Genomic DNA, 27,437 nt, shown 5'->3' on the forward strand with positions numbered 1-27,437 from the left:
GATTAGGAAGAGTCCTTAATTTAATCATAATATAGCATACCATTTCACTAACAAAAATAAAACAGGAATTTGAGCAACTAGACAAAAAAATCATAAAAGAATTTATGTACGCTAAACCAGCTGATGCATTTAATCCTACAGCTATACATCCAGTCAGTCTCTCCTGCTATGGAAATTGCTCCAGCAAATGTTGGCCCATTTTTCCAAAATCAGTGTTAGTCTGCTTTATTTTAGAATTTAAAACTTCAGATATTTCATGGGCATTCAACTGGCCTTGCTTTTATTATTGCAGAAATATCACATTCAATTTTTTGGGGAGAAAACTATAAAGTTTTTCTTTAGTGTCATAGTGTACAACCACAAGCATTTAGGAACCCTGGCAATACTAAGGCACAACCAGGATACCACATAGTATTCAAAGAACATCTTGCATGGAGGTTTGAAATAAGTATTTCTCCTACATGCATCTGCACTTGCCAGCAGAATGGCAGAAGCTGAAGGATTTGTACAGGTTATCTCAGGATCCTCTGCTGTATAATTTTATATATTAAAACTACAATTTTTATATATTAAAACATCACATTAAAAAATGCTACAACAATGCCAGATCCTTGGCTTTTCTTTCCACACCATTACAGTAGGTTAGGATACTGGTTTCTTAGAACAGAGACTAAATTTACTTTTTTTTTAATGCAGAAACCAATCATTCTCTTAGTCTACATAGCTAAACAGAAAGACTTGGGCATAATCCATTGCCCAAAATCAAGCAGTCCAGACTGGCTCACCTCTTACACTGCTTTGAACAAGCTCCCTTCAGGGCAGAATGGTTGCATCCAAACTATATAGCACTTGACCCTGGGTCTCCTCTGAGCCCTTTGTGATTCTCTGGTGTGGTACAAGAGCATTTGAGGTTGCAAAGCCTGCCTGAGTAGTACTGGGGGATTGTATAAGAGCAGAGGGAGCCAAAACTGGTGCGATCTCACCCCTATTTTCTTTTGGACATGGTCCTTGAAGTGAACAATACCACTAAACCATGCTGGGGTATTTTTTTGCAGACAGCTAGTTTGCAAAATCCAAAACAAGCCAGGGAGCCAGTGTAAAATTAAGCAGTGCAGACAATCAGGGAACTGATCCCTACTCCAATTTTACTTAGCAACGTCTTTGTACTATTAGCATCCAGCAAGCAAACAGTAACAAACTGCAGAAGATTTCCTAAAAATTTTCAGGTGCATAGACCACCATTCCACTGTTATACATACCTTCCCTTCCCATGAGGAAAGAATAAAAGCAAAGGTGATTAATGCTGAGATACATCCAGCCCTGACGGGGAACCTTCCCCTTCCAGTAACTGCAGGAGTAATAATTCACTAATTTCTCTTCTTCTGGCATCCCAAATAGCTTGTGAAACTTCACTATGGCTTCCTTAAATTTTTCTGTATCATCATCCTCCTTGATGCCATTGATTTTGTTGTACTCAGCGATGATGCCCTAGCAGGCAGTGAAGGAAGTACATAGTGTGTTAGCCACCACAGAGTTGTAGATATCCTTATTACCATTGCTCTCTGGATGCAAAGGCCACAAATTATTGTGGTGTCAAGAAAGTCTTTTCTTTGTTCCCTGTTTTTCTACTCATTCTTTTGCTTACATAGTTACTTACTTTTATTGAAGGCTGTCTTTCTGATGATTTTGCTTCTTACCATGTCTGTGTCACAAGTAACCAAGCACCAACCACTTAGCTGCTTTGTCAGCATCCTGTTTTAAACTAACAAGTCTATCTCAAATATTCCTAACTACTCCTACTCCTAGCTACAAGGCATCTGTGACCTGTGAGTTTTCCCCCTCCCAGGTAAGATGCTTCTTGAGGAAACAGGGATAGGATTTCACTAGAACATTTTCTTTTAAAAAGAAGGAAAAAAGTCAAAGAAAAAAGAATCTATTACTTATTAAGGAAAAGGAAAAAAACAACCTATGACCCTTCTTAATGGGTCCCGAACAAAAAAGTAAGAGAAACAGAACTATCTTCTATTAGATTAACCAACAGGATAGAAAAGTCATTCATACTTTCAGGTGCAGAAGAGCTTCATAAAGTCTGAAATGGCAGTAGTCTAGTGAAAGGCTGCTTTTTGATACCTGAAAGACTACAGACGTTTCCGTAAAATAACTGAAGTTCTGCTGTACTCACTTATTTTCCAATCTATTTCATAAACCTTCTTTACTGCCCTCTATCTTAAAGTTATAAAATGGAAGCTACTACTTGATAAATTGGTCCATTCATTTGGAGAGTAGAGTAATGATAGCTAACCCTCATTTGTTAGACAATTTTTTAAAAATAGTTGTTCAAATCTAAAAGTAACAATTTTCTTAAAAGATTATCTTTTTGCAAAACAGATGTCTTCTGACATAAGATATTTTCATGAGCATCTATAGCCTTCATATCTGATCCACTAGTAAAATACACTCAAACACAAGGGAATTTTTAAGACAGTTGACTTATTACACAAAATGTTGAAAGAAAGGAATGAAACAATGTGAATGTCTGGAATACACACAAATTATGTACAGTATAATCATTTTGCTTATGCATAATCTTTCATCAACCTGTTTTTATATAATTCTTAGCATGGATGAAGTACTTTTTATCAGTATATTCTCCTGTGGAGGGAAAAGATACACTGGTAAAATCAACCAAAAATCAACTAGCAACCCCCAACACCTATATAAGGTGTAAAGGCCAATATTAAGCCATATAACTGTATAGAAATAGGTAAAGAGACATTACAGAATGAGCATGTGCAAAAAAGTTAAAGCTTTGCACTGAAAAAAAGTTGCATTGAAAACTGACAGAGCTTAAGACAGAAGCAATAGCACAATTAACTTTGAAACATTTAAATGATTGGAGGTCTACATGTAATTTTGTTTTTAACCACATTGCTGTAGTTATGTGCACTAATGCCAGGCTCCCTAATTTTTGGTACATGTTATCACTCTCTGGTTTTCCTTCAAAAAGGTGAAGCAGTATACGAATGCTAGGTCAAATTTGCTTAGAATTCACATCAGATTTCCTTCCGCAGTCACATCTATCATTAACAACATTTATAATAATATACTTAACTACCTGTATTTTTCCTCTGACAAATGTGTTTATGTCATTCTCATTTTCAAAGATTGAAAGAGTTTGCAACAAATTCTGTTCAAGCCACTCCCAGTGTTCAGTGATTTCCTTCCTTGAGCAACCTGCATAATAAATAAATAAATGTTACCAATTTCTATGCCCTCTTAATCATAAACAGAGAATTCAAAACTCGCCAGTAACGAAGGAAGCAATATTTCACCATATAGCAGATGCTGTATCCTTTGAAATTCCAAAATTCTCTCTCATAATCTGCAATTTCATAGTAAATAGGTGGCAATTTTCAAGATCCTTTGTAACAAGCACCTATTGCTTATGTCAGCATCACGAGTGAAAGAAAAACTAAATTTAGAATTCCAGCCACAATGACAACACCAAACTGTTCAACTTCACCTTGAAAAGTTAGTAAAGGTATTACTTGCATCTGTTAGGAACCAACAAAAAAAACAAACCAAAAACCAAAAAACCCTCAATGGTTGTATATTCTACAATTGGTTCTTAATTGTTCAGCCTGATATAGAATGGTACACTATGAAATAATTATAAATTTACAAGAGTAAAAGTTGAAAAGGACAGTTTTCCTGACAACTCTGTTGAAAAGCATCTTCCTCAAAAGAACAGTGCTGAAAGACCTCTAAGAAAGCTAGGTCTTTTTAGGGGTGGGAGAGTTGTCAGAGGTGGTTTACTTGTAATGATGAAAGAATAAACTGAACTTCAGCAACTCAAGTTTTTTTAGGAGACCAAAAGGGGTCAAGTGAGATAACGCTGACGCAGAAGAATCAGCATACACATAGTTTATAAAGTAGCACAGAACTAGAATGAAAAAGCTTCTGGCATGAACTTGAGTTTACATATGCAAATTTCTGCTTCTATTTTATTTGAGATGGAATTGCAATAAATAAAACTTTCATTTTGTCCCCTTTGTTCTCTCTGTCTTGCAAAATAAAATTGTTTGTGCTGTTCAAGATCTTTCTGTGTGCATCTTGAAGGAAGAATAAAATCCAAGTACTTGCAGAAATTTTGTGTCCCCAGAATGGAGTCTGTGGGATTTATTTCAAAATAGGGTTTAAGTAAGTATTTTCAGAAAACAATCATTAAATGTTCACATTGAAATATATGCATCTGAAGCGTGATTAGAAGTATGTCAATCTAACTAGGAAACAATCAATGCTAGAGTCTTTTCTATTTTTCCCCTTTCTTCTTCAGTCACAGCTTTTGGTTCATTTTACTGAGAACTAGTGAGGAGTAAATGCTCTTGCCTGCTAACTAATGCCTACAGAACCCAACAAAGGAAAGCTGCTCAGGCGTAACCAACCATTAGAAAGAGGTTAAGCTACAACAAGCTGCTGCTAATAAATTCTCCAGCTTTGGTACAGGCACAACTAGATTGTCACGTATCCACGGTATACTGTTTTGACACAAGCATTTCCATGGTTCATAGAAGAACTCAATGCAACTGTCCTGAATACATACCAAACAATTACTTCTTTGCTGCTCAGCAACAAATATTGGGGGAAAGAATTATTTCTAGGGAATACAATCAGAACTTTACACAACTCTAAGGAAAGCAACAGACCACAACATTCTGTGCAACTTCCAGGGAGATTTCACATTTCTGGTTGCAGTATAGATAAATAAATCATGTTGCAGATCAGCCTGCATATTTAACCAATGATATTTCAGAACTGCAAGTGATTGTCACCACTGCTTCCCCTCAAAACTACTGGATGCAACCACTTCTTTCTGGAACTTGGAAGGTGGTCTGAAGACTGATTTATTTCTTCTTGGCTTTTACATTGCTGTAAAAAGCAATGGTGAGATATATGAGCTATGTGTATAAAACTAGACTGTCATCAGAACAATTGCTCATCTCTAAGAGCAGTGAAAAGCAGTGCAAACACACTTCCCCAAAGCTCTCTTTCTTAAAACTCTGTTCCTCATTTGTGGCTGATCAGTTATTTTTCATCACTTCTCAAGAGCTTTGGTTAATATCCTCAACCTGTCACCTCCCACCTCAATTTTTCCATTGCTTTTTGTCTCCAGTATCTTACTGTTTACTCCCCCAGACATTCTCATCTACAGCATATCATGCAATCAGGCCAAAACCCACAGCTGACGTGGAGCAGAATTAGAGTTCTAATCTATTTCTCATCAGTCTAGACCCTTCTCTTTGCTCTGTTTACTCAGGATTAAAAAACATTTCCACTACAATGTTTTAAAGTACACACTTATCCTTTGTCAATCTTAGCACATGTTGAAAGTATTAATTCATTGGCCTTTTAGGTGAATTAAGCAATATCTCTAAATCCTAGGGAAGGGAAAAAAACATCTAGCATATAAACCACCGCACTTTGGAATACAGAGCAAAAACTGGGAGGAAATGAAAGGGACAACAGTATGTACAATGGGCTGTTAATCACTCCTTCCCCTTCTCTAAATGGTACGTTCAGCTTATGGTGAAATGAAATGAGCTCCTCCACTTTCAATTTTATGCCTCTGCTTATCTGAGGCAACACACTAGTATAAACAACAGTAATTATCTATAGATATCACCACAAAAAATCTGCAAATGCACTTACAGAAAGAGTCACAAGGCCCATTTCCACAAAGTCACAGAAATTCATTTCTGTATGTGTGCACAGTATTAGTGTTTTGAAGAAACACGCCTTTGTTGAGAGCTTTGTGATCCATTATTTTGTCTAAAAGGAGTCTGTAAACAGCAAGAAAATGCGTGCCCTCAGTGACTCCTTTTTGAGTTTCTGGGACAGAGGTGCTTACTAATCACTATGCTCTGACATTTGGGTGAAGGGAAGATGGGGTTGTACGTGTGTCTGCAATCCTCTCTGCCCAGGCACAGATAATGTAAATAAACATGACTTTTACCTTTCTTTCTCCTGACTGAGATCCATCAGAAGCTGACCTGCAATGTCCCATTACTTGCTGTCACAGCAGAGTGACTGACAGTACAAAGCAAGTAGTTAAATGAAGCTTCCAAAAAGACCTTCATAATACTGACAACTCCATTAATATCTATTTTTACTATTAGCTGTCACTAAATGGAAATTATGTTATACGAATTTTAAAATCCTTCAGGGAGTTGATACTAATCAGTGCACAGGGAAAAAATGGCTGTTTAATTGAAACCATCTATCAGAATTGCTTATCATCAGAAGTGACAAGAAATACCTGCACTAAGATGAGCTATTCAAAAACTTCATATTGAATTCAGAACATGAGACAGCTCTGGGATCACCTTTGCCAGACACATGAATCACATGCTTATAAGACTGCTTTGAACAGCAAAAATTATAAGATCTATGGCAAGCCTCAGTCCATCCCTCCCACTCTTCTCAAGACAGAGGATTTATGCAAACCCCCATATCCCTTCTAACTCATCTGGAGGAAAAGTCATCCCGAGTATTCAAATTTCAAATTCTGGTGGGAGGATGGAGATGAGAGGGTGCCATTGTTAGGCCAGCAGCAGTCTACAGCTCCATTACCCAATATTTTTGAATTTCAGGTAGCGTCAGGGGTGCTGGAAGTTAATAGTCTATTAAAAGGATGACAGGCACATGTGCATTCCCCATTTGTCCTCTTTTTCAATTTTCTTTCACAAGAACAGGGTTCTGGCTGCTGCCTAAAACACCTTGAAACTTTAGGGCTAGTTAAGTGTTGCATTCAAAAGGTTTTCACTTTCCAAGACTGGCAAAGTAATCCTATCAAACTGAGGACTTGACCTTACAAGCTTAGCCAATGAAGGCTAAACAACCTCCATCTTCTGCATTCAGCTGCAGACACTTTTCAGAGTTGGCAAATGGAACCAGACTACATGCTGCTTCACACCACTTGCAAAAAGTGCCTGACCACAGAAATAAATGTTTAATTTTTACAGGATCTGATGCACGCAGAAATCCTAGTTGACATACCAAAATAGACACCTCACTGATTTCGGCAACCACTATAATGACAGAAGGAACAGCCTTATGGTTAGATATGTCAAAGTTTGAGCCTTCAAGACCAAAGCTCTTAAGGGTTACCACATCTACTTAAGAAAATACACTCTGTATTTAAGCACATAACCTAGGCACTGCCATGCTGAAATTTTAGGTACCTCATACCTAGAAGGATGATACACTCTGTCTGAAATAACTGGGCAGGAAGTGGGCATCCCAGGGACTTAGATGGCACTCACCTTGGAGGAGACTGATCCCAAGATCCAGGAAGTGCCTTAGGCATACTCAATACTCAGGTGAGAGCTGAGATTGCACTATCTTCCTAGTTTCCATTTCAAGGGAAGTCAGGTGCCCAGTCTAGATAACTTGGGGACCATAACCCAGGCACTCCCCCTGCCACACTGTTTGGAGGTAGCCCATCACTCAGGAATGCTGTGCTTCAGAAGTGCGGCAGGAATGAGCTGTGAGTGTGGGGAAGAACACGCAAGGAAAGGGGATAGACCCTAGACTGTCTGTCAGGGAACATACTTGGGAGATGAACAGTGGAAAATAACACAGGCCTCTGTCCCTGCTCCAAGGTCATTTCTGTTTTTACCCAGTCATTGCCTAACATAACACTTCCTATTTTCCTAAGCTTCCTATTTAACCACTAGATTTTCTGTTTCATCCTGACCCATTTATTTGTCCTGAAATGACTGTTCTCAGCAGGCAGGATGCTCTATTAGTTATGTGATGTACCCGGGAAGAACAAAAATCCACATGTCAGTATGTGTATCCTTACCACAGGCAATAGTCCAGTATACCAAGGAGTCTGGTGCTTGGTAGAGGATTCGATATGGTGCCACTCTTGCACTGGAGTCCAGCACAACATCAAGAGTACCCACAAGGAGACCTACAGGACAGGAAATAATGATGAATATCGAGTGATGGATCATCTGGGACCCCACATGCTTCCTCCCCTCCCTTAAATCCTCCATTTCACCCTCCACAGGAAAAGATAGACCTATGTATTCATCCCAACACACTTGTTCCTTCATGTTGTAAAGGGAAGAGTGACTCAACAGGGAAAGACCTTCAGTTTCAACAAGACTCCAACTTTTAAACATAAATTGATTCTAGTATAAAGGCAGACAAATTAAAAAAAAGCATAAGGTAGCTGTTTTATAAATCTATGTTTAAAAAATGTTTAATTTTCTTCTGCGTTTCATAGGCTTTTGGAGCCCTGAAAAAAAACAGTCAATACAGCCTAGAATGACTCAAAATAGAGCAGTCAGCTAGAAAAACATAATCCAAAGACCTCCAGCAAAGATAATTATGCTATTTTATGGTCTCGCTCTTCAGGGTAGGAAGGATCAAAATACTAACAGTGAAGCTGTTTTCCAGCTGAAAGACAAAGCCATTCCGTTTCCCCAAAGTAGCTTCGAAAATTCTTTGCTACTGAGAGGCCATCAACAGTTGCATACCAAATGCTACCAACACTCCCCCAAAAGATTTCCCTGACTTCTAGATAGTAATAGGAACTTATTAAAAACAAATAAACAAACAAAAAAAACAAAATGCCCTTTTTATTCTTTAAAGCTATATGAGATTTCCCCATTTTTCACCTCCACAAAAAAATTTTCATCTCCCATGCAGAGATGTGGATTGTAAATTCTTGTGTTGGAAATTCTCAGTAAATTCACATCCTGAAAAAGAATGAACTTTAAAAGGAACTTTTTCTGCAAATATTTACTGGGGCAGAAGTTAGTTTTCTAACAGCTGAAATAATCTGCAAGCACCAAAAAATCCAGAATTTTAAAACACTCCTATTAAAATCACCTTCTAATTTCAACTGGCTGCTTTCATCTTTTACTGTCAGTTTTATTAGTTCCCCATTCTGTAGTGTCCTAAGTGGTACAGAAGGCTGCTTCCCTAGCTGTTCCTCTTTCAGACTGGCTTTATGCATCACAAAGGTATAAAAGCACTACCCATTTTCCATCTTAGTAGAGTTGTTAAATCCAAACTGCAACTGACATTTGGAAATACCCCACCTACCAGTGATTCTGTATTCTCCAATTTGATATTTTTTTATTTGTTTGTGGAAACAAATATACAGTTCTTAACAAGTCAGATTAAATGTAATCTCTAAATTAAATGTAACCCAATCCACTAATATCCACCATTTTTTAATCCAAGAATTCTGAAATACATGAAAAACAAGCCTGGATATGGTATCAGGTCACTAGCAAACAAGGCCAGAAAGGTGTCTGCTGATTACAGAATATGAACACAAAATAGTAATGTAAAATAGTCCAATGTTCATTAGCCAAGCTAGCTTTAGCAGTTACTATGCAATTTTATACCCTCACCTCTCATGTCTTTTTGATTACTGGTGTATGCTGACAAACTCCCCCAATCGATACTCCACCAGCCCTCCTAGATACATCTTGATTACTTTCAAACTTAGCACACTGAAGTAGTTTATAATGTTCTTTTAAACTTCCATTATCTTGCACTCTTTTCTGTTACATATACTCTCCATTCTACCATTACAAAAAACAATACAACTATGGTCCAGAAAACAATGCGTACACATTTCACTTCAGCAATGGGCAAAGATCCTCAAATGTGTAAAGTTACTAGTGAGTTTAAGAGTATTTCTCAATTGGAGCACAGACCAAGCCAGATACTACGAGTTTCTCCTCTGGGTTTGCTGCAAGCAAGTGGCAGGGCTTATGCCAAAGCTTATTCATGCTTTACAACTTCACGTGTCTACTGATAGTACTAAACATGCAATAGGCATGATGTAATATTAAATAAAGTTGTATGCTGGCCAAACATACTCTTCTCTGGGGTACAGATACACTGTTAAGCCTCTGGAATCTTTAGAAATAGGTTCATTTCTTTCCTTCTGCTGTATTGCCAAATTTATTGGTGTGTGGATGGCCCTAACAATTTTGCCACTAGCTCTAGGAGGGTGCTACAGCTGTGAAAACTGGGATACACAGCTGAGGACAAAGAGCTAGAATAAACCGACTGACTTGCTTAGCAACACCAAAAAAGGGTCTTCACCCTACCTCCTTCTCCCTAAGACACTGAAGATAGGAGGAGAGGGGGAAAAAAACAAAGAAAATAACAATGTATGTTGGAGTGCTGGACTAGCCAACACCAAAACAACAGACGGAAGGTATGTAAGAAAAAGAAGAATACTTTCCATTGGTGCAGTTAAGAGTTGTCCAGTCCCTTTTCCCTGGAAACAGGCTGTAGAAATGTCCCTGCAGCAAGCTTGGAGGAAGAAAATCCACAGACCTCCAAAACGCCCCAAGGAAAATTCAAAGTCTAGCTTTCTGAATCAATTGCAACAGACACTTTATCACTAAAATCTTACTTAGACAATGGAATATCTGTTTTGATAGAAGATATGTGTGGTATTTCAAAAATAATTTATGTATTATTATACATTAAAGCCAATTTATATTTACTATTCTAAACATACAATTACCCTTATTGCTGTCCTTTAGGAACTGCTCCATTTTGCATTATGGGTCAGTTTTTTTTTTTTGTTTTTTTTTAAATGCAGATATGTGATGCAACCACAAAGAAATAATAGCAGTTTAAACTGATAATCTCTCTGAAGAATTTCTACGTGGAAGCAATCATAATTAAAAAAAAAAAAAGGAAAGAAATAATCAATTTTAATCCTGTTCATTAACTCTTCATACAGCAAGTACCTTCTGAGAAACACTGAAGAAACAAGCAACTGAAAGTACACGTAAAAAAGAAAGAATCATATTGCTTAGATTAGATCATTCCTTGGGCAAGAGCCAATGAATTACCCAGTTATCAAATCAATGTGACTATACTGATTGCAAATGTCTTTCCTTTCATTTCATCAGGTTTCTCACAAGACATAATGAAACAAGGGAAGGAATTTCCTATGTAAGAATACTAAACCTGCAAGCCCTTGTTCAAGTGAACAGTTCTCATGAGCATAGATTTAAAGCATGTGTTAAAAGTTAGTGGGATTAGCGCCTGACAAACTGATGACAGCCCTGATTCTGAAGGCACTCAAGCACAAAAAAACGTATATCTAGGACCAGTCCCACCAGACACACATGCTAGATGTCTGGAGCAACCAGACATAGACGTGGGGAGGGGAGGGGAGAAGGGAGGAAGAATATCTTCATTTTGTTTGATAGGACTTTTTGAATAAAGTCAGCTTCCTCTTTTGCATTCTCACATCATAAATCAAAAGACCAGAAAAATATGAAGTATTTTTTCTTTTTTGTGAAACACAGGTATTAGCAGAGGAAAAAATCAGTCACAAATGTAATGTCTGAAACCAGGGAAGACGCAGATGCAACTGGCTAAGAGGCCGGTGCAATTGCTCTTGCATCATATTACTGGAAGGACATACAATGACCTGGATGGTATTACTGGAAAGGAATTCTGTTACTTGATATAATTTATATTGAGGAAAGAAATCATACTACAGTTTATTTATCTGAACACTGTGCCTCACATTTAGTCTTAAGCAGCAGGGGGACAGGCAATAATCATTGCACAAAGTGTACAGATTAGTAGTCTGTACTCATGCATTAAATTATGATGCACTGTGCTTGTAACTTTATACTAGTAATCAAATTTCAAAGTGTTTTTTGCTAGAAGGGATTACTTCAACATGAAGCCTGATTTCCTGTATAACACAAACCCTTTTTAAGCCAAATGATTTCTATTTGACCAAAGTGTACTTTCCAGAAAGGTATGTCATCTTGATTTGAAGACTAGCCCAATTGATTCTGCCAGCTAGACTCTTCCAAACATCACTGCACTCTCGTCTCCTTGGGGATCTGCAGGCAGTGCCAGACTGCTTACAAATTGCCCACAAATGGTAATGAAATCAATGGATGACCTGCAGCAGAATCAAGTTGGTATATCTTAAATTACCACTACTGAAAATACATGCTTTATAGTATGTGAAGACAAATAACTATAGAATTCGCAATGTTTTTAGTTGTTTGGATATACATACATTCCTGTACTTGATGACTGTGACACAACTATTTGCTGCAGGTCTAATCTCCCCTCTTTCTTTTCTTCTTTATTTTAAAATAACTAGTGATTACATTTTTATCTTTCACAAGAATTTGCTATTTTTTTTGCAGTTACTGATGTTTAAATTAAAAGGAAAAGCAAATTTATGCATCTTACATATGAACAACCATTTTTCATTACAACAGGATTTTTTTCACTGACAAACAGTAACCCTTTATCACCAAAAGTCATGCTTTGACTTAAATTAAAAAAAAAATATGTGCACACGCACACACACATCAAGTAGTTTTTACCACCTTGCTACAGCCCCTCTGACAGCAATCTTATGATTAAGTTTGTGACCTTGCAATGTTTTACCCACTAAAATACACAAGGTCCTCAAGGTAAATTGGATTACACAGTCAAGAGTGAAGACCTGGATTATATATTACCTTTTGAGTGCCATATTAAAGCACCAAAACCAATTTAGGTACTGTTTATGAATTACAATGAATAGTGACCCTTCAAGTCTTAAAAGTTACTGGCAGCATGGTTTTGTTGCACAGCTAACACTATCTAGCTCAGGACAAGATCACAAAGTGACACTTCTAGTCCAGCTATAACATTGCAACCCTCAGATTTGGGATGTTTGCAGTTCAGACCAGTGATCTATGATGCCTCCATTCTTCAGTGTCGTAGGCAACTTGCATGAGCCTTGCCTAGACCTGGAAGGAGGTCATTTTGCGGCTGGTGCGATTGTTGTGCCTCATACTCATTGCCATCCAGGGACATGCTCTCCTCCTCAGCTTGCCAGATGCAAAGTGTATGTTATGGGGAGAAGGGAGAAGCTTCCTGTCCTTCACCTGGCTGCTGGGAGCCCTGCCCTGTCACCATCACTGCCAGATCCTTCTCCAGCTCCACTCAGTGGCTATGGCTGCTGCAGAAGACCCAAGAGTCAAGCAGACAAAGATGCTTGATGGGGAGCAGCCAGTAGCTCTTGGGAGTCACAGACACCCTTCTGCTCCAGAGAGAGGCTGAAGAACAGTGCAAGCACCCCACAAAGCATGTGGGCAGGGCAGAAGAGCAGCAGATGCTCCCTATTTATTACCCCCTTCCCTTTCTTCTAACCTTTCAGCTGCCACTGCTACTGGCTTAGCCTGGGGCTGGGACAGCAGAAGCCAGAGTATATTTCCTTCCACTTGGCTTCCCACTCATAGGGATACACATTGTGTCATCTTCATCGACTTTGTCAGAGATCTGAGCGTTATCACCTTGCCAGGGGTCAGTGCTTCCTTTGTTTCAGTAGCAGTTTATCAACAGAAATAAGCCTGCTGACAATCATTTTCACTATATGCATGGCTCTTTTTGTTGTGCTAGTAATGCCTTCATGCAGGCCCACAACAATAAAAATGCACCACATCCCTCATTATTATCATTATTCCAAAATTTTATATAAATTGTTTCCAAGAGAAGGTGACTTCTGACAAACTATCATTTATATAATGAACAGCCTGTCAGTCTCTCAAACATCTTCAGTAACAGATTTTTACTTTTAAAATGCCTAAACAAACAGCACGCATGTATCTTTTTAGCACCTAGAGCAAATGTAGAAGTATACATTCCAGAAGAGCGAAGATTTAAGACAGGTCAGAGTGGGACTCTTAAAGTCATGCTGATGAACTATTACTCAAGTAGTCCCATTTATGTCAGTAGCCTATTTATTTATGAGCTCAATACTGCAAATTGGAATGTCTCAATCCACTCCTAAGAAAGCTTGCAAAATCACACACTTCATTAGTAAGATTTTTTTTAAAACAGGTGTACTGACATTCCAACACTGAATGAAACACATACTGCTTAAATGGTTCCCAGTATTTAAAGCATGTTGAAGACCCTTTCTCTTCCCACTGTGTAAGATGAAGAGGTAATGCGCTCTGGTCCTAATCCCGAAACACTGAAGGGACCCATTTGGATTGTAGACTTGGGCTGAATTCTGAGAAAGCCTCATTCAGTAGTGTTGATTTATACCATGGTTTCATCTGAGCACTTAATTTTATATTGATTTCATGGACAATAAACAAACTCTTCCTAAAGCTTAGATATTACTTCCTGGACTGTAAGAAAAATAACTCATAATAATACATAGTTGAGATGTACAGACAAGCTTTTGTTTTTCCTAGTCACTACAATGGATCGTTATTTTTCCATTCTTTCTCAAGGCAGTCCACGTGTTCATGTAATCAGCTCACTTATTTGTTATTACAGGAAGAGGTCATACAATTACTTGTCTGTCAAAACCCAACCTAAGCAACAATCTGAACTCCATAGGTAGTATTATAGACATACCCTTTCAAACGAGTCATCAGTTCTATTTGATTTCATGGGACAAACTAAATGAATAGTAAGTATCATACACCATTTAAATATAATCGGAGTGTTAAATTTCCCATCCTGGTAACAATATCCACAAAAGTATGAAAACATCATCATTGTGAACACCACCCTTGCAACTTTATGATGAGATAGACAGTTCTGTAGTCTATGTGTGTATTCATAAAAAAAGGGGGGGGGAGATAATCTCAAAATATTTATTTGATAATGGTCTTCCCATAAAATTATACGGCATTAGTTTATATGGACATGTAATGCTGTATCATGAAAAAAATTCTTCCTCTGAAATTAAGGCCTAAAATTTGTTAAGTTTTCCTCAATGGCTGCCTTCGTTGTGCTTTCTTTCTCCCAACAAACTTTACAGGACATTGATGTGCCTATCCAGAGATTCCTTTGTGCCCAAGTTTTCAAACATCTGCAGGGAAACTGACTCAAGGAAGTGCTGTCACTCTGCTGACATTTAGCAAGATAAGCAGCAAAATCAGTACTTGTTCTTTCTGTCTTCAAGCTGAGGAATACAAATGAGAGAGAACAGATTTAAAACCTAACAAACAATCTTCAAAAAAAAAAGGGATCATACATACAAAACTCAGGAAGGGCCAGCGTGGTGGTCTAGCTTGACTACAGCAGCATAAAGCAGCAACAAAGGATAAAGCTTTAATCCTCCCTTCAAGTTTAACAGCTGCGATTGAACTACATTATCTTCTAGAAGTCACAATTTAACAGTGATCAGCAATTGAACATCTACCACAGTACTTGCCAAGGCGTCCAAATGACTCATGACCATCCCTTTTAAAATTTATATCGTAATTCTAATCTAAGTCTGACTAGGTTTAGATTTTAGCTTTTAGAACTTCTTGTAACTTTGTTAAACTGAAGAGCCTTAATCATTGTATGATATGACTATATTGGTCAATGTTATCTACTAAGCTTCATTTAAAAATATTTTAGGATTGTAAAACTTTGCTGCCTTTCTCCTCAACAGAGACAAAAATCAGAATGTACACACACAGACAACAAAAGAATTGTCTTTACTTCCACCAAGGTGAAGCTTACAGACAATGAAACGTCTAAGTGCAGTACCTCACAAATAATACATCCAATGAATAGGTGTCCCCAAAACAAATCTACTAGATACAAAATAAAACAAAAACCTAATAGAAGTGGGAAAAGGATGGGTAGAGAGATGAGTACCAACAGGACATACTAGACAATTACAGGTATGTGAAGGGTTACAGATCAGAGGAAACTGATATTCGGACAAAAACCCAAATAATCTCACACACCTGGAGAAAATAAATTTTGTATTACATGTCAATCACATGAGGCTATAAGGTCATGGAGAAACAGTGAGAAGAGACATGGAGTTAACACTTGCCTCCAAGGTGGTTCTATAATAATCATTAAATTTTTTTTATATATATATATTACATATAAAAATCAATTAAAGTAGTCAATAATTTAAAAAATAATAAACAAGATATTAGTAAAATATCAAAACTCACTCCTTCAGAGTTTGTTAAACACCACCACCACTCCCCCCCAAAAAAACATACTTGGGGAAAGCCAGAGCCAAGAATCATTGACCAAAACAGAAGGGAAGTCACCGAGTTTCACTTGTGATCAGAACTAATTCTTGTTAAGTATCCCCTTCCCTCAGAATAGTGTAAGCAAATTAAACACTAATTTCACCTCATGGTCTAAATCAACTACATCTGCACCAACATAAGATTCAGGTAAACTACATAAAATTCATGAAAAAATCAAGTAAGCATGACCAATTTTAAAAAGTACCGCCAAATTACAAAGAAAACTGATTTTAAATTGAATCTAGCCAAGAGAAAAAAAAAAAAATCACTCACACAAAATTGAGAATTGAAGTGTCTACAGTAAGTTAATTCAGCTTGAGCTAAGGAACAGTCCTGAAGCACAGCAGGATCAAATACAAGCTAATTCTCAAGAGAGGTGGACAGGTTTTGGAAGAAGCAATGTAGATCAACTGTCCTGACTGAATACCAACACGGACAGAATCAGACTTCAATAAGCTATCAGAGGAGGTGTTTTACCAGGGAAAGAAAGAATGCTGAACAGAAAATCCAAGTACTTTGGCTAATGAAATACTGGAAAATGCAACGGGGAAGCAGAACACAGAACTGTGAGGAAAGAAACAAAAATACGTAGAGAACTTATTAGCTGAAAATGAGGTTGTTGTGGTGGTAGGAATTCACAAACCCATTACACCAAGCAGATCAGAACTGTCTGAAAACAACAACAACAAAAAAATGGTGCAATTGGAAGTCGGGACTAGAGAAACTCACAATCAGTTAGAAAACAAACAGACAGAAGATTTTGAAGAAATCCTCCAGGATTTAAACCCACATTAGCACTCGATTTGAAGGCAAAGTGTAAATGTTGAGTATTGAAAGTCAACATGGATCAGACTTCAGAAGTATGATTAGTGATCGCAGAGCTGAAAAAGAGCAAAATTTCACAGTCGAACTATTAAAACCATTTACACACCTTGTATCTTTATATTTCAGCAAAACCAGTGGCAGCAACAACTCTGGCCTCTTACAGGAAAAAGCTACATTACAGAGTATGATACTATGAGGGATAAAAGCAGCAGAGGGTGCAAATCTTCGAGAAGAACAGAGAAAGCTGAATTGATCCTGCACATGCCAAATGTTTACATGAAGAACAATTACACAAGAATATGTACTTTTTTAACCCACTTTCAAAGGCACGCGACAGTCTATACCAGCCTACCTTGTGGAACCTCTTTTAATTCTACAAAACTAACTGAAACTGTCAAAGCCACGACCCTCTGTGAAATATGATATATTCTTACAAGAACAAGCAACTGGACATTAGAGTGATGCAAGTATGGATACTGTTGCAGAAAAGTGCCACATTCTCTACACCTTTCAGTGTGGTACTAGACAATAATAACAAAAATCCTGTAAGCAATACAAACTCTGGTATAATGGCCTAGACTTGACTTACTACATTGTGCTCTTAAGTGACATTACCAACAGGGCTTCAGATGAACAGAGATCTCCAAAAATAGCAGGCCCGGAAAACATCTTTGAATTCCAAGTGTCAAGCAATAATATTATGTTAGAAGGCAAAACCAGCAAGTGACAGATCAGTTCAGAGGCCTTGATGGGTCACACTACTCAAAGTGTAAGAGATGAAGTAGCATCAAGGATAGGAAAGTCTTTCACCAGAAAGCAATACAGTATGGAAACAAGAGCTGTGCTGCACCAAGCAACACTGAGACTTTTCATCTCAAGCACTGTATCTGTGCAAACAGTGCACTGTCTGTAAGAACTGGAGATCAACAGAAGCACAAGAGAGGAAACAAGACACCTTCCAAATAAGCATATGTGAAGGTATCTGGGAATTCAATACAAAGACTGGTGAACCAGTCCAGAGAATCAGCAGTTCAACTGCCCGTCTCTAGATATTTGGATGACATCTCAAAGTGGATATCATATGGTGTGAAGAAGCAAGTATAACCATATCGAATCCTAATAAGAAACCGCAGCAGCAAGAGAACAGACAATCTGTAACAACAAATGACAGGAGCACGAGAGACTAGTTTCCACTCCATGAGCCAAATGGACATGGAAAGCTGATGGATAAACTGACCACTCATATAAGTTATGCTAATTACATGCATTTTGGTAACTGCTTTATTTCAAGTATCAGGAAGCACAGGCTTCTCTCTGAAGTGTAACAAGTGTTAAAATCTTAACTGCTTTAGTCAATATAGAGAAAAAGCATCAAGTTTGTTAAAGCGTGCAACATCTTTTCATGAAGGCAGATGATATACTGGCCAAAAGCTTTTCTAAATCTTAAACATAAGCAGGTTTTTAAGCTATCCTTTCCTTACTGCTCCAAATTGAGAGGATGAAAACAAGGCAAAATTCCTTCCCAAATCTGGGCTCCTAACTGTATTGTTCAGGAAGGCTGCAGAAAAGTGTTCCGAGTTAGAACACTGTCACAGTATTAAAAAGTGTATTAAATTTGACACTGAAGGCCGGCATCAGTCAGTCAAGCTCAGAATGTTTCCTTTCTGCCTTTCCAGTGTGGAAATTATATGTCAGCCCCTTCCACACATGTATCTGGTGAGAAAGACAGTACTTCATCAGTTTCTTTTATCAAAGTCAGCAGATTTCCACCTGCTCTCTTCCACTTAAGTATTAGAATCATCTTTGGCAACATCTCATGGCCTCACAAACCTGCACCGTCTCACACACGCGCTGTCCCAGCTGTAAGCATAAACATCCTATCTGCAAAATAATGCACTCCTTAAAAACACAGCTCTTGCAAGCTAAGAAGAAATTATTTGTTTTGGCATTCAAAGGGATCTTACAATAACAACATCTTAAAGAAAGTGACTTCAAATTTCATCTCTGTTTCACACACAAATGTATGCACCCAAGAAAAGAAGCACAGCACAGTCGCATAAGCTGATCATGCCACACCCTCAATCTCTCTTCCTGTAAACTGTAGCAAAAGCATTTGTTATGCTCTCAACTATTAGCTGCATTAATTTTTTGAAATAATGTTTTCAAATAAGTTTGGCAAACATTACAATAACATAGCAGAAAGCAAGTATTGAAACATTTTAAATCTATTTCACTTCACAGTGAAGTATATACCTAACACAAACAAACAAAAGCCTTCTAGGTATTTATAAAACTTATGACAATCAAGATCCTTACATCCATGAAAGTAATATGTTAGTGCAAGGCACAATGTCCAAATCACAGGAGAGATTAGGTTCATGTTCTCTCCTGCTTTCTCTGCTCCAGCTGGTACAGGCTGCAAATGCCGTAACACAGTGGATCCTATTGGGAACAAAGCATTTCATAAAGGCCAAACTACCAAGCTGCTCAAGGGAGGTAGCTGACAAACAGGCAAACTGACAGCTGTCAAACAGTAGAATAGGTATTAAAAAGAGAAGATTAAAAACACCCAACACCACAGAGAAAAATAAGAAGAAGAAAAAGAAAGGCTTTTGCCCTGTTGGTGAACAGAAGGAAGATCAAAGTCTTGACTAATGTTCACTCAAAAGCAAAACATAGGCAAGGCATTATGTGCAAAGCATGAAATGATTTCACTATGGAGAATATTGATCAACCATCATATACATTTAAAGCAGGAAAGTACATTTTTGGTCTTGTCCTGGAAGAGTAATGCAGTGATGCAAGATAAAGAGTTTACAGAGCAGCTATTAAAATCCAATCTACAAAGTTGTCCCCATTTTTCTTTTAAGAGGAAAATAAAACCCAAACAACTCTTCAGTTAGGGCATGCTTACAAAGGGAAGTTGCACTGGTATGACTGCTCTGACGTAGACACAATCATTCAAAAGAGTCTGGACCTTAATTTAGTATAAAAATGGCTTCATACAGCTTAGTAGAAAAGCTGGAGCTCTTAGGCAAATTATTAATTAGCTACATTTTGTTAGCAGAGATGACTTCCAGGGACTGATTAGGCACTGCACTAACACTTAATCAAGCTTCTAGCAGGTTACAATCCAATATTAAACTAAGTGCCGAAAGTATTTCTAATGTCCAAATGAGTATTTAAACAAGAGACCTTCCTCTGTTTAACTAAGTTATGTAAATCCAAGCCAAAGGCAGAGAATCAGTGCAGAAAAGGCTGAGATTTCACCCCTTCCCCCAAACTGAAAGATACTGCCTTTCCAGCAAAGGGTTACTACACTCAGAGAGGAGCCAGGAGAACAGATGAGGCAAATACTGCTCTTCTGCTTCAACAGAAAATCATCAGAATTACTTTCACGCATATCCAGGGCAATATAAACCACTTCATTTCGGATAGAGGTGTGTGAATGGCACCTACAAGATCCATTCTCCCGGGCTTTGCTCTGGTGGTGGTAACCTCCACCCAAGGGATGATGATAAATAAGGGATGGAGGACAGGTAAACCTGAGACCCACTGTAGTCATGTCCGCAGTGACTGTCAGCCTTTAGCCCCAGTTGCACAGCCAAAACACCCAGCAGCAGCATTGTTAAAGAGTGCTACCCCGGCCTTCCCCCTCTCAAGCCCATTTACCCGCACCAAAGCACTCTGGCTCTTCTGCTATGCTAACGCAATGGGATTACAGTGCAGCCACAAATTAAGCTTATCAAAATTTAAGGAGTTAACAGAAGGAAAGAGGGGCATTAGCCTTAACCCAGATCAGTTTGCTGACTGTTCAGTTTCATGGCAAAGCTGGATTTGATGGCAATACCAGTGAATCAATGCTTCTCATTGTCAAACCACGGTTTAAATTACACTAGTGAAGCCATCTCACGTTGATAATCCCATATGTCCAGCAATCTGAAAGCCAATTGTCATTCTACAATTTAAGACAAACTTCAAGAGTCAACAATGAGGGAGCACGTCAGCAGAAATTATATCACAAGAAAAAAAAAAAGTGACAGCTGTATTTACATCCTCTCTGCATGTATAAATTCAGACCACTCCCACCGCAGTGAAAATCTTACATACAGTATTTCTAATCAACTTCAAGGACGTGTGATCTGGTTTACTGCAGAGCAACCAGGCCAGATTTTATACAATATTCAAGGGTGGGTGATTTTTTAGGGTATAACTGAACAAATTTCAGTATTATGTCATTATAGACAGAGGAATTATGGAAAAAAATTGAAGAGGTTCATTCTTCTATTTCTCTAATTTGGATCAGACAGTCTCCAGCTCTGTCATTACAGTTCTTTCTTTATCATCTACAGAATTTTCACAAGATCATCCAAAATGCTATCCTTATCACAAACTACATACTGTGTTGACAGTTTCAGCAGTTTTATTTTATTTTATTTTTAAAAACCTCTGGATCAGTTAGGTCCCTCAACATTTTCCTTTTAGCCAGTCTCTCCTACTAAGAGCAAGCCTTTGTCTGTCTTGGCCTGCCTTGGCCCGCCTTGGCCCTCAACGGGTAGATCACAGGTGTTACAGCAACTGGCACAACATTCCAGTACTGGTGTTTCCATGAAATACAACTAATCATAAACTCCACTTATTTTTGTGCCTACCAGGTTGGGAGTGACCCAGCCACTCTATTGCCATCTTTCTTCCTCTCCCACCCTTTGTCCACTGTTGTGGCAAAATTCCATGTGCTAAAACAGCAAGGTCCGACAAGTTCCCATACAGCTCTTTGACTACTGCCAATACTAATAACTTTATGAAGGCTGTTTCTGCATGCTAGCATGATGGGTGCTTGTTTAGTTATGGTTCTAGCAATATAGTGAAAAAGGCTATAACTTTTTTTTTCCCCCAACCCCCTCCCCCCGACTCATACAAACAAACAAAAACCTTAAAAAGTGGCTATTTGTTGCTACTACCTCATCCCTAGCACAGATGCGATTCTAGGCAAAGCACAGACACCAATAATAGCCACTTGAAAAGCAGTTTACAAAATAGGTATACAACTTTTGCATTCTGAATCAGTATTCACTATATAGACTGCATCCACAAAGTCAAATAACTGATACACTGCACTAAAACTTAAATTCCAGGGGAAAAAGATGCACAAAGACAGAACTATTTCTTTACTCTGACCTCTTACCAAATGCTGCAGGCTTACCTGAGCTTCACAAAAGAAGCAGCAGACATTTACAAATCCTATTTTCACTCAAAGGACTAAATCTTCAAGAGTTGTCTCTCACTCTGTACAATGATATCATCAGTCAGACTATTATGCATACAACTGCAACAAGGCTTAGGTATATATGCACTCTGCTGAAGAGAAAACCTAAAATTCTCAAAATACTTCCCCCAATAATTGAGAGATGTTTGGGACACTGACTGGGTTTCTCAAACAATCTCCAATTCAAAAATGACAAAGCCAGAGAGCCATGAGGATGCCTAGTCAGATCACCTGCATAAGACAAACAAGGAGAACTTTGGAAGTAGCATCCAGTTTTCTTAAACCAAAAAAGAAAAAAAAAGTCATGGAGAACCCACTATAACTTTTGGTAACTCTTACCAATGGTCAATTAGTCTCTTATAAGTCTGTACCCTATTTTTCTTATTTTTAGGCATCAATATCTGGCCACTGAATCTTGTCATACTAACAAACCTACTAATTCAGTATCCCTTATGAATATGACGACTAAATCACACCTTTGATTTTCTCATTGGTAAATCCTAAGCTGCTTTAACGTTTCATTGTCAAGCATCTCTTCTAGCTCTTTACCTACTGCACTAAGATAGTGGAAGAAATACTTAGTGGCAGTTGTGTAATCCTTGAAAGGCCAGAAAGCAAACAATTCCTTGGTAAATACAGTGGGGGTAAACTTCTGAGGTGAGAAAGATTTAAAATGGATTTGTCAATCTTGTTCAAAATTTCAAAGATAAAAATCAACCAGCAGCCAACATGGAATAACTGCTGGTCACTTCCTATGCAAGAATGAGGTGGGTACATTAACAAACACCACCAAAATATGCTGAAAACCTCAAGGGCCTCCATGAAAAAACACTTTACAGTGGTGCTTTAGTTGATTGTAAATTATTTACAAGTTTGTAGAGTATTCAAAGGCTGAACAAACACTTGATCTTTTGGCAAATATAGTGAGGACCTTGAACCAAACATATGCAATCCATATGTTTGACTAGTCTAAAGAGCTAGTTTCAATGTAAGTGGGCAAGGAAAAAATTAGAGTCTTCAGAGACCAAGTCTGACTAATTTCTGCCAATTCAGGCAGGATTGGTGGTAACACTGCTGAGCTCTGTATTTCCGATTTTATAAAAACGCATATATAGTGACTAAAAATAATGAAAGGTCTTGACAAACACATGCACACATTATCGTAGAGACCAAAATGTGCGTGACCCAAACCTCTACAAAGGTGTTTTGAGTTGCCAAGGGTTAAAAACAAAGCATTCGGGGAACATACTTTACCAGGACACCCCAAAGAAGAACACAGGGGATACAAAGCAAATCTGTCCCCGTGGTATGTATTTGTGAAGTACAACTCAGCCTTGGTTTAAAGGATGAGAAGTTCAAAAACAGAGTCCTCCATAAATGTCTCCAAGTCACACCCTAACGTACGAAGGGATCACACGCCACTGATCACCGGGGGAAAGCTTCAGCTTCTCCAGTAGCCGTAAGAGCGCAAATCGTAAGGAAACGTTACCCTGTTCCACACCCTGCGCAACGTGAAGAGGAAAAAAAAAAAAAAAAAAGGCTGCCTGGGTCTTACCGCAGCCCTCGGCCACCGCACCACCACTGCCGCCGCCGCCTTCCCTCCGGCAGGGAGCCGCAGCCGCTAAGCCCAGGAAGGTCACAGAGCCGCGGCGACACCGCTACGAGCCCGGGCCGCGCCGCTGCCCCGGGGCCGTTACTGCGCCCTGCCGGGGGGACCCGCCGCCGCCGCCGCGCCCTTACCCGCCAGCCCGCCGCCGCCTCCATCGCCGCCGTGCCCCTTCCTCCGCTGCAGGATGAAGTAGGGGTTGGCCCGCTCCGTGACCCACAGCGCGTTGGCCAGCAGCACCTCCTCGGGGTTCACCCACATGCTCCCGCCGCACCCCAAGGGCGGCCCGGCGGGCGGGGCGGGCCGCGCCGCGGCCCGGGGCAGGCACGCACCGCCCGCGCCGGCGCTCAGGCTCCGGGCGCATCACACGCCGTGCCCGGCCGCGGCGGCGGCGGCAGCGGCATGCCCCGCGGCTCTGCGCCCGCCTACCCGCCCACCGCGCGGCGCGCAGCGGCCGCGGGGCCCGGCAGCGCCCGGGACAGCAGTGACATCAGCGGCGCCGCGGAAGGGGCCGCTCCGCACTGCGCCGCCCCAACGGCAGCCGCCGCCCCGCCCTCAACGGCACCGCCAGGCCGCGCGCGCGGCGGGAGGCGGCAGAGGGGGGCAGGGGCGCGGCTCCCGCACCTGCGCGCGGGGCGGCTCGCGAGCGCGGGGCGGGGCCGCCGCGGGGGCGGGGCCGCCGCTGACAGGCCCCGGCGGCTGTTTCCGGCGCGCGCGGCCGTTGCGGCGGCCGTTGCAATGGCCGGTCACGCGCGCTACCTGTCAGCAACCCCCCCCCCGCCCATCCTCCGGGCATGGCGGGGGCAGCGGGGAGTGAGCCCCGGGGTCAGAAGGCGGCGGAGCTGCCTCCTGGTTCCGGTCGCTTGCGGTGTACGTGGCCTCTGCTGTGCCAGCAGCACCTTTAAAGTTCACCTGGGCTGCTGAAGACCTCATCATAACTGATCCTTGGTGTTTTGGGGGCTGCTCTGAGGGCCTGAAAAGCCCTAAAGTGAGCCGATGCACTCGGCAGCTCGTACCAAGTACGCTCAGAGAGTGCAGTAATGTTATAGGTAAACGTGACAAATTGACAACCACTCGGGCCGGGTTGCATAAATTCCAATTTATAAAATAATTGAGCAAGTCACAAGTAAGCAAAACAGCGCTGGGCGGCCGGGGGGAGTCTCCTGCTCCACCAACGGCGCGCACAACCCCCCCTCACAGTCTCCTTACATGCGATTCCAGTTCCGGGTATACGGGGCACCTCCTGTAACTTCTGCGGTTGCGCCGGCTGTTGCTAGGGGGTCTTCTTCAGCCCTCTGGTGGTCGTGGGGATGAAGGCTGGAGTCTTCCTCTGCATTGTGTGCCATATTAGGCTATCTAAACTAACATTGCCGCTTCGCTAGCTCAACTCAATTTTCTCAGGCGGAGTACATGCCCCCCACCACAGGCTGTAGGATGTTCCCACAGATGTTCCCAAGGCTGTTTCTCGCTGATGTAACAAATTAGTACATACCACAATACAAGATGTTCCCAAGGCTGTTTCTCACTTTGATGCAACAAATTAGCACATATCACAGTAATGTATACAGGTAACGCATACATTGTACCCAGGCAGTTCAGGGCGCTGTCTTGATTTCCATCTCCTCAAGAAAGGATGGGGCTTGGTGGCCTTTAGTGAGAAAACTGCTATTTGCTCAGATACTTACTGCTATTTTATTAAAAAAAGAGAGAAAATTAAACCTCAAAGATTAAAAACCTAATATTCCAAGCACAAGCTTCTCATGCGTAGGTCTTGGCTCTACATCAGAGCTTCAGCCGCTGGTGCCAGCACGTGCCGGCGTGGAAGGAGGTGCTCACAGAGGTCTGATGCGGAGACAGACACATCGCCACGGAGATGACTCTTGTCTGGGGAAGCAGCCACGCGCCCTTACTGCGGGGCTAAAAAGATCAGGGGAGGGAAGTGACAGCCTCTGATGAGCATTTAAAAACTAGCGTTATTCCCCTCGTTTCCGTTGCGCCACGGTGAACTTCCTTGTGGTTAGTGTTATGGCAGGGATATTGAAACAGCAGAAAAAGTGTGCGGTTCCGAATACAATTTATGTGGGAATGGAGAAGACCCTCGTTGCCCTTTCAGAATTCATGGCAGAATCAGAAATTTTGGAATTTTAATGTTGTTGAAAGGACCTAGCCCTTTTTGCTGGATCATTTTGTGGGGAAAAAAAGCATTTTTAAAGAAAAACTCTGAACAAGCAGAGACTGTCCCCTGTTTATAACTGAGAAGAAAATTCAGGATTTTTTCCTTTTTTTATTTGCTTCCTGACCAGCTCTAGTTAAAACCCTCCCAGAGCAGATTGAAACTTAAATTCTAGCTTGGCTAAAATTAGTGGCAAGAATTCCTAGCAGTTTCCTTGAGTGATAATGGCAGGACATCACACCAGACTGCTCAGTGGCCACAAGGCTGGTAAATGCTCCTGTCTTGTCACTAGTAATGCCCTCATGGCCAGCAACTTGCAGTAGAGCTACCACACCACCACTGTGACATTTTAGGAAAGAATAAGCAAACGATACTGTGCTGCAGTCAGAGCCAGGGATGAAGTTCATTCCCTGGGAACAGTTCAGTAGATCTCGAGAGAGAATAGAGCAATAGCCTAGCATTAACAGGAGAGGAAATCCTCATCTTTCCCATTCCTTACTTTCTTTTGAACTGGGGGTACACACAATTATAAATGCAAAACTGTAAGCACTGAAGACAGCTGCCCAGCCTTATTAGTGATAATTGGTCTGTTTCAGATATAAGTACAGTGACATATATTAATGACATGAAAAACACCAAAACCATAAGTTCCTACATCCTTTCTATTCCTTTTCCATTAAGTGTTCCAGAACATTTGGATAGAACTGGGGGAAAAAAAAAAAAGTCCTAACTTATGTAAATGGCAGTTAAAAATACGTTATATTGTGTCTTTTTGTTGCTTTGTTGTAGTTAGCATCAAGGCATTTTTAAGTGAAAACCTGATCTTTCACAGTAATAAGAAAAATAGCTGTTGTCCTATCATGGTGACCTTTTTAGCTGAAGCCAATATTATTGTGTTATTGTTATATTATGTATTATGACTGGAGAAATTCTTTTTCACACATCCTTTTTGACACAGCACTGCACTGGGAACACATTGAACACATTATTTTAAATCTTCACCCACTAAGAGCTTTCTAAAGCAGCCACCCATATTTTAGATATAACTGGCATTCTTTGCTGTACATTTGGTTTATGGAAGTAAACACGGGGCTTTGGTAGGATGATTTGGGTCCCAATATAGCAGTAACCTTAATTCAGTATTATCCTATCCCAGTACTATCCTGGGAACCCCTATGTCATTTAGAAACATTGTCAGTAAAGATTATTTTGCACAGTCTTGATCATTTAGAATATTAAAATAATACAGAGACTGCTACAAATCATCCCCTTACTATTAACTCCTTGTTCTGAAATCTCTCTGTGGTCTGTTTTCATATCCAACTGTTATGACCAAGTTAATTCCATATATGATCCATCTTTACAATTAAAATTGCATTGGCAAAATCCAGGCGTGTGATATCAACGCTGCTATCTATGTTGACCAAGGCTGTTATACTGCCAGAAAATAAATGAGCTTTGTTTGACAGGATCTACTTCCATGAGATCATA

The 27,437-nt window shown here is 40.1% G+C and overlaps 1 protein-coding gene across 3 annotated transcripts in view; it reads right to left on the reverse strand.

The window, feature by feature from the left end:
- Positions 1 to 24,034, reverse strand: part of TBC1D9 (TBC1 domain family member 9) — a 61,497-nt gene extending 37,463 nt beyond the window's left edge. For all 3 annotated transcript variants that reach the window (XM_067297755.1, XM_067297754.1, XM_067297753.1), the window contains exons 1-4: positions 23,908 to 24,034; positions 7,865 to 7,975; positions 3,116 to 3,234; positions 1,260 to 1,488 (exon numbers count right to left, since the gene is read on the reverse strand). In XM_067297755.1, coding sequence (XP_067153856.1) covers positions 1,260 to 1,488; positions 3,116 to 3,234; positions 7,865 to 7,975; positions 23,908 to 24,034 — 586 coding nt within the window. The remainder of the gene's footprint in view (positions 1 to 1,259; positions 1,489 to 3,115; positions 3,235 to 7,864; positions 7,976 to 23,907) is intronic.
- Between the last annotated feature and the right edge of the window lie 3,403 nt (positions 24,035 to 27,437).

This window comes from Apteryx mantelli, chromosome 5, assembly GCF_036417845.1.
Source record: "Apteryx mantelli isolate bAptMan1 chromosome 5, bAptMan1.hap1, whole genome shotgun sequence".
NCBI classification, from domain to species: domain Eukaryota; kingdom Metazoa; phylum Chordata; class Aves; order Apterygiformes; family Apterygidae; genus Apteryx; species Apteryx mantelli.